Source organism: Oryctolagus cuniculus, chromosome 10, assembly GCF_964237555.1.
Source record: "Oryctolagus cuniculus chromosome 10, mOryCun1.1, whole genome shotgun sequence".
Classification (NCBI taxonomy): domain Eukaryota; kingdom Metazoa; phylum Chordata; class Mammalia; order Lagomorpha; family Leporidae; genus Oryctolagus; species Oryctolagus cuniculus.
In genome coordinates, this window is record NC_091441.1 from 3,649,715 (window position 1) to 3,658,911 (window position 9,197).

The window sequence follows — 9,197 nt, forward strand, 5'->3', positions numbered from 1 at the left end:
CCTGGGAGAGAGGGAGATGCACTCTCGCTCTCTCCTCTTTTCAGTGAAATATAACACACATTCGGATCGCAGAGCTCTCAGACAGTCTCAACTGATAGACAGACACATCGAGCTGCTTTCCAGCTTCAGTTCTTACTCCTCCTCCTCGCGCCAACGTCACCCTGACAATTACAAATAGGTCTCACACAAACCATACCTGTCAATCTTTTTAATTGCTTTGTTTTCTTTTTTTTTTTTTTTTTGCCAGGGCTAAACAATATGACACAAAAAGGAAATCTTAATACAGCGTACCATAAAAGATTGCACATTGGAGGAAGACATCCAGGGCCAGCTATTGTCATCCGCCGGCTGCTCCCGGGGAAGCCCGAGTGTTCCCAGTCGAGTGAAGTCCCCGCAGGTTCCGAGACCTGTCCGCCCCCTCCCCCGCTGGGGCATCCCCACACTCGCGCCCACGTGGATGCGGGTCACCCCCGGATGAAGCGTGCCCTGCGAGGGAGCAGCGGAGGCCAGACCCGCGGCCCTGGCGCCATCCCAGGTTGGGGGTGACATTTGGCTGGGGAACGGCACTGTGTGGCTTTGCCATTCTGGCGCCTCCCGGACAGGTGGGCGACGAGGGCTTTCCTAAGTTAAAAGTTCACGCCTCGAATCAGAATCTCAGGATGGATTTAGCGCCTCGCGGAAAAGTGGAAATATTTTCATCTGACCTCTCCCCCCGCATCCCCTCCCCCCCCCAAACCATGAAAAGTGAATTGATGACTGGGTCAGCGGACGCCACACGACCCGGGAGAAAACTGACGCCACGGAGCTACAGCTCTCCCGGGCTGGGCTGGAGAACGGGGCCCTCCCCAGGCAGCCCCACCTGGCACTGCACCCTGTCTGTGTGCCCTGGGAGCCCTGGGCGCTCAGGTTTCCAATCTGTGTGCTCGCTCCAGCCTCAGCACTCCCGGAAAAAACTACACACCCAGGCCAAAATAAATAAAATGGCTTAGTTCCTGCAACTCGCACGGGACAGGGCGCGCGGGCGGCAGGCGCGGGCAGGACGCTCCCGGGGGCAGGAGGCCGCGCGAGCCGCGGTCGCGGGGAGCCCCGGCGTCCCCGCCCCGCGCTCGGGGGCCTGTGCGCGCACACTGCGGGCGGCGGCTCCGCGCCCGGCCCTGGGCCCGCGGCCGTGCCCTGCCGCCCGGGCCGCGCTCGGGGTTGATTCGTACCACCTTGCAAGGAAGTGAACGCTTCGCACGGGAAGGGGAGGCGCCTACGCCGGCCGCCCGGCGCCGCGCCGCGCAGCTCCGGGGACGCCCGGGCCGGCCGCGGCGATCGCGGGACACGCGAGTGCCCTGGCCAGGCGCCCCCCCCTCCCACTCCCACGCCACCACCACCACGCGCCCCCGAGGAGTCAAATCCGGCTTTTGGAGCGTGGGGAGGGTGGGGATATCCGGTGCCTCTCCCGCGCCGGGAGGAAGGGGGAGGGCGGGAGGATCCTTGGCCAGTCTGCGCCGAGCAGATTCAAACCAAAACAAAAAGATTAAAGGAGCAGCGGCCCGGCCGGCGGCGATCCACCCGCCGGACCCCGCGGCCGGCTCGCCCCGCTGCCGCGGAGGCTGCGCCGAAGTCGGGCGCCGCGCGCGCGGGGCTGGGGGCGGGGGGAGCGGGAGCCGGGCGTAGCGCGGGAGGGGGAGAGCCGAGGGGAGGGCGCCGGCCGGAGGAGGGGCGGACCCGCCCGCTCCGCCCGCCCGCGCCGCGCCGAGCCGCGCCGAGCCCAGCGGCCCGGGCTGGGCGCGACCCCGGCCAGCGGCGGCGCAGAGAGCGGGCGGAGGCGCGGGCTATGCTGCGGCTGGCGCCCGCCGGGGCCCGAACCATCGTGGACATGTCGTACGCCCGCCACTTCCTGGACTTCCAGGGCTCCGCCATCCCCCGAACCATGCAGAAGCTGGCGGTGACCCGGCTGAGCCCCAGCTTCCGCGAGGCCGTCACCCTGCGCCGGGATTGCCCGGTGCCGCTCCCCGGGGACGGAGACCTCCTCGTCCGGAACCGGTGAGCCCGGCGCGCGCGCCCCGTTCCCGGCCCCAGCCCCGGCCCGCGCGCAGCGCTGCTCCCGGCTGTCCCGGGCCCGCCCGCCTCCGGCGCGCTCGGGCGCACGGCCGGACTTAGCCAGATCCCGGCAAGTTCAACCCGCCGCCATCTGGCGAAGGCGGACGTAGTGTGCCTGTTACTGGTGTGAATATCCGACGCCGCGGAAAGTCCTCATCACCGAGGGTTATTTTAATTTGGGATTCCCCTCCCCTCCCCCAGCCCTCCCTCCTCCCCCTCCCACTCCCGAAATAAAACCGACGGGACCCAGAAGGGGAGGCTCCCCGCCCGGCCCACCCGCGCGCACCCACGGTTCCTGCCTTGACATAATCTGTAGGGTGGAGCGGGAGCACCCGGGACGCAGACTGCGACATTTAGGTAAACGTGCTTTGGAGAAGGAGGCGAGGGACCCGGCTGGCTTCTCCGGGCCCCTCCGTCTCGGCCGCCGCCTCGCAGGGGCCGAGCCTGCGCTTGGGGGTGTGGGTGCGCGCTTCGCCCGGGCTGTGTGCGCGTGGTCAGGGCTTCCTGGTGCGTGCGGCTGCTGCCTGTCCCCGGGGTGTTCCACAGGCGGGCGGCGCGCGAACTGGGCAGCTGGGCCAGGGCTGGGGTCGGCTGCGCGTCGGACGGACGTTCGGTTGACACTCGGGTCGTCCGTCGCCCGACCTTATGACCACCTCCACCCCCACAGCCCGCTGCTTAGTGCGTTTCCACCTCACTAAGCTTTGGTGACCGGTGAAGCAACAGGGAAAGACTTCTCCGTCGGGGCTCAGCGCCGTGGGTCCCTTAGCCGGCGCGCCTGCTAAGCCCGTCCCAGGGGTTGTCTGGAGGGCCGTCGTTCCAAGGAAATAATGTCTTGGAAAGGGGGACCCGGTCTTGGCTGTGCACACGTTGTAAATTGTCTGCTAGAGGAGCTGCGGGTGCCCAGCTAGCAGCCTGCCCAGGTAGCCGGAGGCAGCCCCTCGGGGGTCTACCGTGGAGACCGTGAGACCCCAGACCCGACTGTAGGGTGGGAGAAGGAGGGCTGGGGGCAAACTCTTGGAGACCTGTTGGAAACTTAGTGATGGACTGAGCTGTGGGGTGGGATTGAGTGGGGAGGGGGGTTAAGGCGTGCCTTGGGTGGAGGTGGGGGAGTGGGTGGGTGTCCTTGAGAAGGGGTGTCCGGCCGCCCCACCGGCACACGGCATTGTTCCATTTTATCATGATGTGGCTGAGGCTCTTGCCCTGCTGAGCTGGGGAGCCGGGTGGGGAGCAGGGGTAGGGTGGGGAGGGGGAGTGTTCACCTGAATTGCCCAAAACGCACCTGTGATTTGCCCTAAATGGACAGCACAGGCTGATCAGCTTTCCAAACAAACTTTGACCGGCAAATGGTTGCACCCGGGCCCTTTATTTTGCGCTCTCTGATAAAAGTAGATTGGACTGTGACCCCCACTTTGAGCATACACACAAGCGCACGGCCGAAGTCTAGACGCGGGATGCGGGGTGCGTGGAGGCAGGCGCGAAGTTGGAGAACCGCGAGCAGCAGCGACGTGGGACCACCCGCCGTGGCTGGAGGCCGCTCGGCGGGGCTGCCCGTCCCCGGGCCTCCACCTGCGCGAGGTCACCGGCTCCGCGGCCGTCTCCCTCTTCCCACTGCCCTCCGTTCACGTTGCCCTGGCGGCCGCTCCTTCCCCAAAGGGCTGCCGTCCTGCGGCGGCGGCATGGCCGGATGAGCGGTCACCAGGGCTGGCCCGGAGACCGGAGCGCAGTGGCTGAATCTGGCGATGCGTGCGCAGGGGCGCCGGCCCCGTGTTGGAGCGCCTCGGTTTGGGTTGCTTTAAAAGCCATGCCTCCTTTTATTTTCCCCCTGCTCTATCTATGCCACCAATCCCTTCCATAGAAATAGAACGCTTCTGTGAACAACTTGACCTCGAAGTTCTGCCTTGAGTCCGCAGCACGAAGATGGAGCCAGTTGCCTTCCAGCTGGGAGTGGCGGCTTCTTCGCCTCCCCCTTTCCCGGCTTCTTCGCCTCCCCCTTTCCCGGCTCCAGGAGACTCTGCCACCGGCATACGGAAGGAGGTCCCTTCTTACTAAGTGGAGGCGGCATGTTGCTGATTTTTTAAAGAATAGAGGTTTAATAATTCGCCGCAGGTTGCTTTATGTGAATCCCAGACCGAACCTCCTGTTAGCAGTGTTAATTATTAAAATGTTAGGCAAGCGCCTCTGACTTTTCCCAACAAACTCTGCCCTGGAATGAATGGAGGAAGCCCTAATTCGCTCGTTGGCAAAGGTGCTGGTGGTGCCCCGCCTGGGTTGTTCCTCCAGTGAAAAGCCTGCGCCCCTCACTCCAGCCGAAGAGCAAACACGAATTCCTGGTTCGCAGGGCCCAGTGCTGACTTGGGGTCATGTCCCCGCGCTGCGCGACCGCGGCGCCTGTGCCCAGCGCTGGCCCAGCCGCCTTCTCTCCCCGGTCCCGCTCTGTTCGCAGCCCCGGAGGGAGAGGGGCCGGCGGGAAGACACCCCAGGTCGACTTGGCTGGTGCGCCTCTTCCACCTTTTCCGCGAGGGGGTGACGGATGATTTCGTTTCCAAATATTCGTAACGATTTTCTGCCCTGGTGTGAGATAATGGAGCCGGGAGTGAGCGGGCATGGAGCGGAGGGGGATGGGGAGGCGGCGGCGAGGCACCGTTTGTCGCTCGCGGGAGGCCACAGTGTTTCTGCTGACTCCAGGCCGAGGTGGCTCTCCCTTCCTTCCTTTGCCCCGCTTCTGGCTGTTGTTCAAGACGAAGGTCAGGTCCGGACGACTTCACGTCCTCGCCCGGCGCCCAGGGCTCTGTACCCGGGACTGAGCCTCGGCGCCCGGCCTCTGCTCCCGGGAAGCGCTCGCCTCCCGCGTGCAGGGCAGAGGGGCCCGGCTCTCGGAACGAAGACGCCGGGAGGGCACACGTGCGGGTCTGGCCTGCGGCTCCTGATGGGGGTCTTCACAGTGAGGCTCCCGTCGGACCGCCACAATCCTGCCCTCACTGCGGGCACACAGTTCCGATTAAAGGGGGTTCCAGGGGTGGTCCCCAAACGCGCGCACCTTTCCTGTCTCTCTGTGGCCCACACACCCTGGCCCCTGCCCTCGGCGCCCGCCGCCCTTGAACTTCCTCCCCGCCCTGGGCGGAAAGCTCAGGCTCCTTAGAGCCCCGGTGAGGACCGAGGCGCGTCCCGGGCCATCCGCTGCGGCGACGCAGTCAACGCGGGGGTGCGGGGAGAGGGCGCGGGGCCAATCCGCCTCGGGCTGTGGCCGCCAGCCCCAGCCTCCCGCGCGGACGCCGCGGGCAGTTTGCCGGAAGGCAGGGCCGGGGGTGGGGGGCGCAGAACCCGGCGCCTTCGAGGCCAAGGTCACGGGCTGGCCGAAGCCAGCAGGAAGGGCTTGGCAGGCCCGGGTCGGAACTTCACGGCCGGCGCCGGGAATCGGGGTGCGCCCTCCGGGACCCCCGCCCCGTCCCGGGAAGCCGAGGTCAAGGTCGCAGGCCTGGAAGGCGGACTCGCCAACCCCGCGCCCGACCCACGCACCCCGGCCGACCTGAGCGGGCTCTTGTGGTCCTTGGCGTGGAGAGGCCGAGCCACTAGCGCTGGCCGGCCAACCTCCAAGGGCGCCCAGGTCCCGAAGCCGAGACCGGCGGGCTGCGCGGCCGCGGCCACCGCTCCAGCTACAGCAGGCGGCGTGGTTTATCGAGTGAGCCGGCCGCTCCCCGCCCGACGCCTGGGCGCCGTCCCCTCCGCTTCCCTCTGTCGTGCGCCCTGCGGCGCTCCCCGCCCGCCCACGGGGAAGTGAGTGGCGAACTGCGGCCTGGACGCAGCCGCTAAGCCTTTTCCCGCGCAAAGCCCCCCCGGGACGCGCCGGCGGGAGGAGGCGAGGACCCGCAGGGCCCCCGCAGAGGGGAGGCTGGCCCGGGGTGCTTCCGAGCCCTGGATCAGCTGTGCCCGGGGAACCGACGTGATGGGCGAGGGCGTGGGAAGGGTTAATGCGGGAGAGGGAGAGGGGAGGACGGGACCGACCGACGGGGGCCCAGCCCCCACCCCCAAGCCAGCCCTGCCCGCCCGCCCTGGCTTCCACCCGCGCCTTCCCCAGACGCGGGATGCGCTCCAGCTGGCGCTGCCCCGGGCGGCTCTCCGAGAGGCCCCGCGGCGCCCTCCCAGGAAGATGGCCCTTCCTGGCGCACCAGGCCCGGAACGCCGCGTAGAAGCGCAGGAGAGGTGGCAGACCCCCACCCCTCTCCAAAAATAGCGCGTGGGCGTCCCAGCGGGAAGCCCGCAATTGCGGTCTTTGTGTGCAGCGGCGACACGGGTTTGGGAGGCCGCGGCTGCAGATTTGGGAAAGTGCTTCCCGCGTTCTGCTCTCCAGGAGCCCCCTCCGCACGGCGGACGCGCGGGGGAACAGGAACCCAGGCTCACTTGTTAGTGTGTCCCGCAGCCGCCCCGGTGCGGTGCGGGGCCTCTCGGCACAGCAGCCCTGGCTGGCGAAGCTAAATGAAAAGTGGAAATGACCTACTTAACGGGCTCCCTCTGGCCACCAGACCCGCCGTCTGCTTGTGTCATCGGACAGGGAAATGACATTTTTAGGGCCCTCTCCTGGGATCTGAGCCGCCCCCTGACATTCTTGGTGGATGGCCGTTTCCCCGTTACGTACCAGGATACTTTTGTTATGAGGTATACTGAGATGAAGAAGAAGGAAACCACGGGGCTGGCAGTGCAGTTGACTGCGAATACCCAAATAAAAATGATCACCTGGTGTTAATCAGGTTAGCGCCCTGCTTCTTGTTGGGGAAAAACACAGACGATTTGCTTTCCTTTTCATCTGAAAAGAACTGTAAAATGTTGGATGCGCCATAAAAATCGCCCTACCCCATTTTTGCTCAATTAATCAAGATGTATATTTTCACAGCGGACTTGGTTACATCAGAAAGAAAATGTGCTGTGGGCTCCTCACAGCCTCCAAGCCGCCCCCGCGGCCAAATGCAGCCAGGATGACCTTACACATTGCATCAATCTTTACGAATATCATTGTCATTGCTATTATTATCTCAAGTGTTAAATTGTTGCCAGAATCAATACCAGTCTACTTCTCAGGATATATTTCACCCGGGTGTTGTTTTTAACATCTTTGTTAAGAGGCCAATTAATTTCCAACTCATAGTTCCAGTGAAAGTTTGTATATAATGAGGGTTTCCTGACTTCTTTTCTTCCTATTTCTCCTTCTGAAAGAGGACGGAAGTGAAATAAATAACTTGCGATTGGAGAGATACGAAATTATCCCGCAGCTGACGAGCGAGTAAAATGCGCTGAAACGCAGGGGGCAGATCCCCGGTGAACTAACACTTGTTTGATTTTTTTTTTTAACTGAATCAGGGCAGGAGGAGTTTTCTCCCATTCTGTCGGACTGGGAGCTCAGCAGCCTCTCCACCAGCACCAGAATTAGAGAAATTGTTCTAAGCAGAATCTGGGCGCCTTCACAAAAGATGTCTCTCAATGGCTGTGTCTGTTTTCTTCCAGGTTTGTGGGCATCAACGCCTCCGACATCAACTACTCTGCAGGCCGCTACGACCCCTCCGTGCAGCCTCCCTTCGACGTGGGCTTCGAGGGCATCGGCGAGGTGGTGGCCTTAGGCCTTTCGGCCAGCGCCAAGTACACGGTTGGCCAACCTGTGGCTTACATGACGCCTGGCGCTTTCGCTGAGTACACAGTGGTGCCTGCCAGTGTTGCCGTAGCGGTGCCCTCGGTGAAGCCCGAGTACCTCACCCTGCTGGTGAGTGGCACCACCGCGTACATCAGCCTGAAAGAGCTGGGAGCCCTGGCCCCAGGGAAGAAGGTGCTGGTGACGGCAGCCGCAGGGGGCACAGGCCAGTTTGCCGTGCAGCTTTCCAAGAAGGCCAAGTGCCACGTGGTGGGAACCTGCTCCTCGGCCGAGAAGGCTGCCTTCCTGAAGTCTCTGGGGTGCGACCGGCCCATCAACTATAACGCCGAGTCCGTGGCTGCTGTCCTCAAGCGGGAGTACCCTACAGGCGTCGACGTAGTCTACGAGTCTGTCGGGGGAGCCATGTTTGACTTGGCCGTGGACGCCTTGACTACCAAGGGGCGCTTGATAGTCATTGGCTTCATCTCTGGCTACCAGAGCCCTACTGGCCTGGCGCCCGTGAAGGCCGGGACGCTGCCCGCCAAGCTGCTGAGGAGGTCCGCCAGTGTCCAGGGCTTCTTCCTGAACCATTACCTCTCCGAGTACCAGGCAGCCGTAGGCCACCTGCTCAAGATGTGTGACAGCGGAGAGCTGCTTTGTGGGGTGGACCTCGGAGAGCAGGCCCCCGAGGGCAGGTTCACCGGGCTGGCGTCCGTGTTCCGCGCTGTCGATTATCTGTACACGGGGAGAAACACCGGGAAGATCGTGGTGGAGCTGCCTCACTCGGTCGGCAGTAAGCTGTAAAAACAGAACAATGGCATCAATCAGAGGACTTACGTGAGCTCTTCACGCTGCCGATGGACTCAAATCAATTCATTTGTGCTTGTTAATGGATATAATATTTCTTAAACAAAAGCAAGGTGTTACTGAATGTCTTTCTCTTTCTCTTTCTCCTGACCCCCCTCTCTCTCCTCTTTTTTTTTTTTTTTTTTTTTCTTGCTCCTCCCTTGGAAAAAAACAAATGTGCTAATAAAACTTCCCTAGATGGCTAAGAGGTAAAACGTTTACATTCAGTTCTTTAGTCATGGACGATCTCATTCCAGATTTTATTGTTCCAGGGAAGTGAATGAGTTCCTGATGTAAGATCTGATCGAGTCAGGATATCGTTAGCGTGGTCTCGAGATCTCAACGTCGGTCTTGAGAGCCGTTCCCAGACCCTTTGTTTTGGGAGAGTTTGCTGTGCTCATCCTCTGTGCCTGAGAGACACTGCGCAAGTCAGCCACAGCTCTTCAGGGTCCACATATCCTCAGGAAATGGCCCTGGTGCTTCCCTGGGCCTCGCTGCCTGACTGCCCAAATGAAAGCTGGGGTGAGCCCACCTCCCCCCATTTTATTTTGTTGCTAGAAATGCGCTTCGTGAAACACAAGTGCAGTTTCACGCGGTGTGTGTGACTGTGGCTTTTGTCCACCATCATGCCGTTGAGGCTCGCAGA

The 9,197-nt window shown here is 62.7% G+C and overlaps 2 protein-coding genes across 3 annotated transcripts in view; one reads left to right on the forward strand and one right to left on the reverse strand.

The window, feature by feature from the left end:
• The window catches only part of TSHZ1 (teashirt zinc finger homeobox 1), a 74,421-nt gene extending 74,245 nt beyond the window's left edge, over window positions 1-176 (reverse strand). Inside the window, exon 1 of the mRNA XM_051851880.2 lies at window positions 1-176. This exon is cut by the window's left edge and continues 1,065 nt beyond it. The gene's annotated coding sequence lies outside the window, so the exon portion shown is untranslated.
• Window positions 177-1,673: 1,497 nt separating this feature from the next.
• Window positions 1,674-8,766, forward strand: PTGR3 (prostaglandin reductase 3). Of its 2 annotated transcripts, none has more exons than XM_002713653.5 (2): window positions 1,674-2,031; window positions 7,585-8,766. In XM_002713653.5, exons 1-2 carry the CDS (start codon window positions 1,823-1,825, stop codon window positions 8,507-8,509), a joined length of 1,134 nt encoding a protein of 377 aa, XP_002713699.1. In that variant the 5' UTR covers window positions 1,674-1,822; the 3' UTR covers window positions 8,510-8,766. The 2 variants fall into 2 exon arrangements, with proteins under 2 accessions (XP_002713699.1, XP_051707841.1); XM_051851881.2 differs by lacking the exon at window positions 1,674-2,031 and adding an exon at window positions 2,332-2,445.
• The last annotated feature ends 431 nt before the right edge of the window (window positions 8,767-9,197 follow it).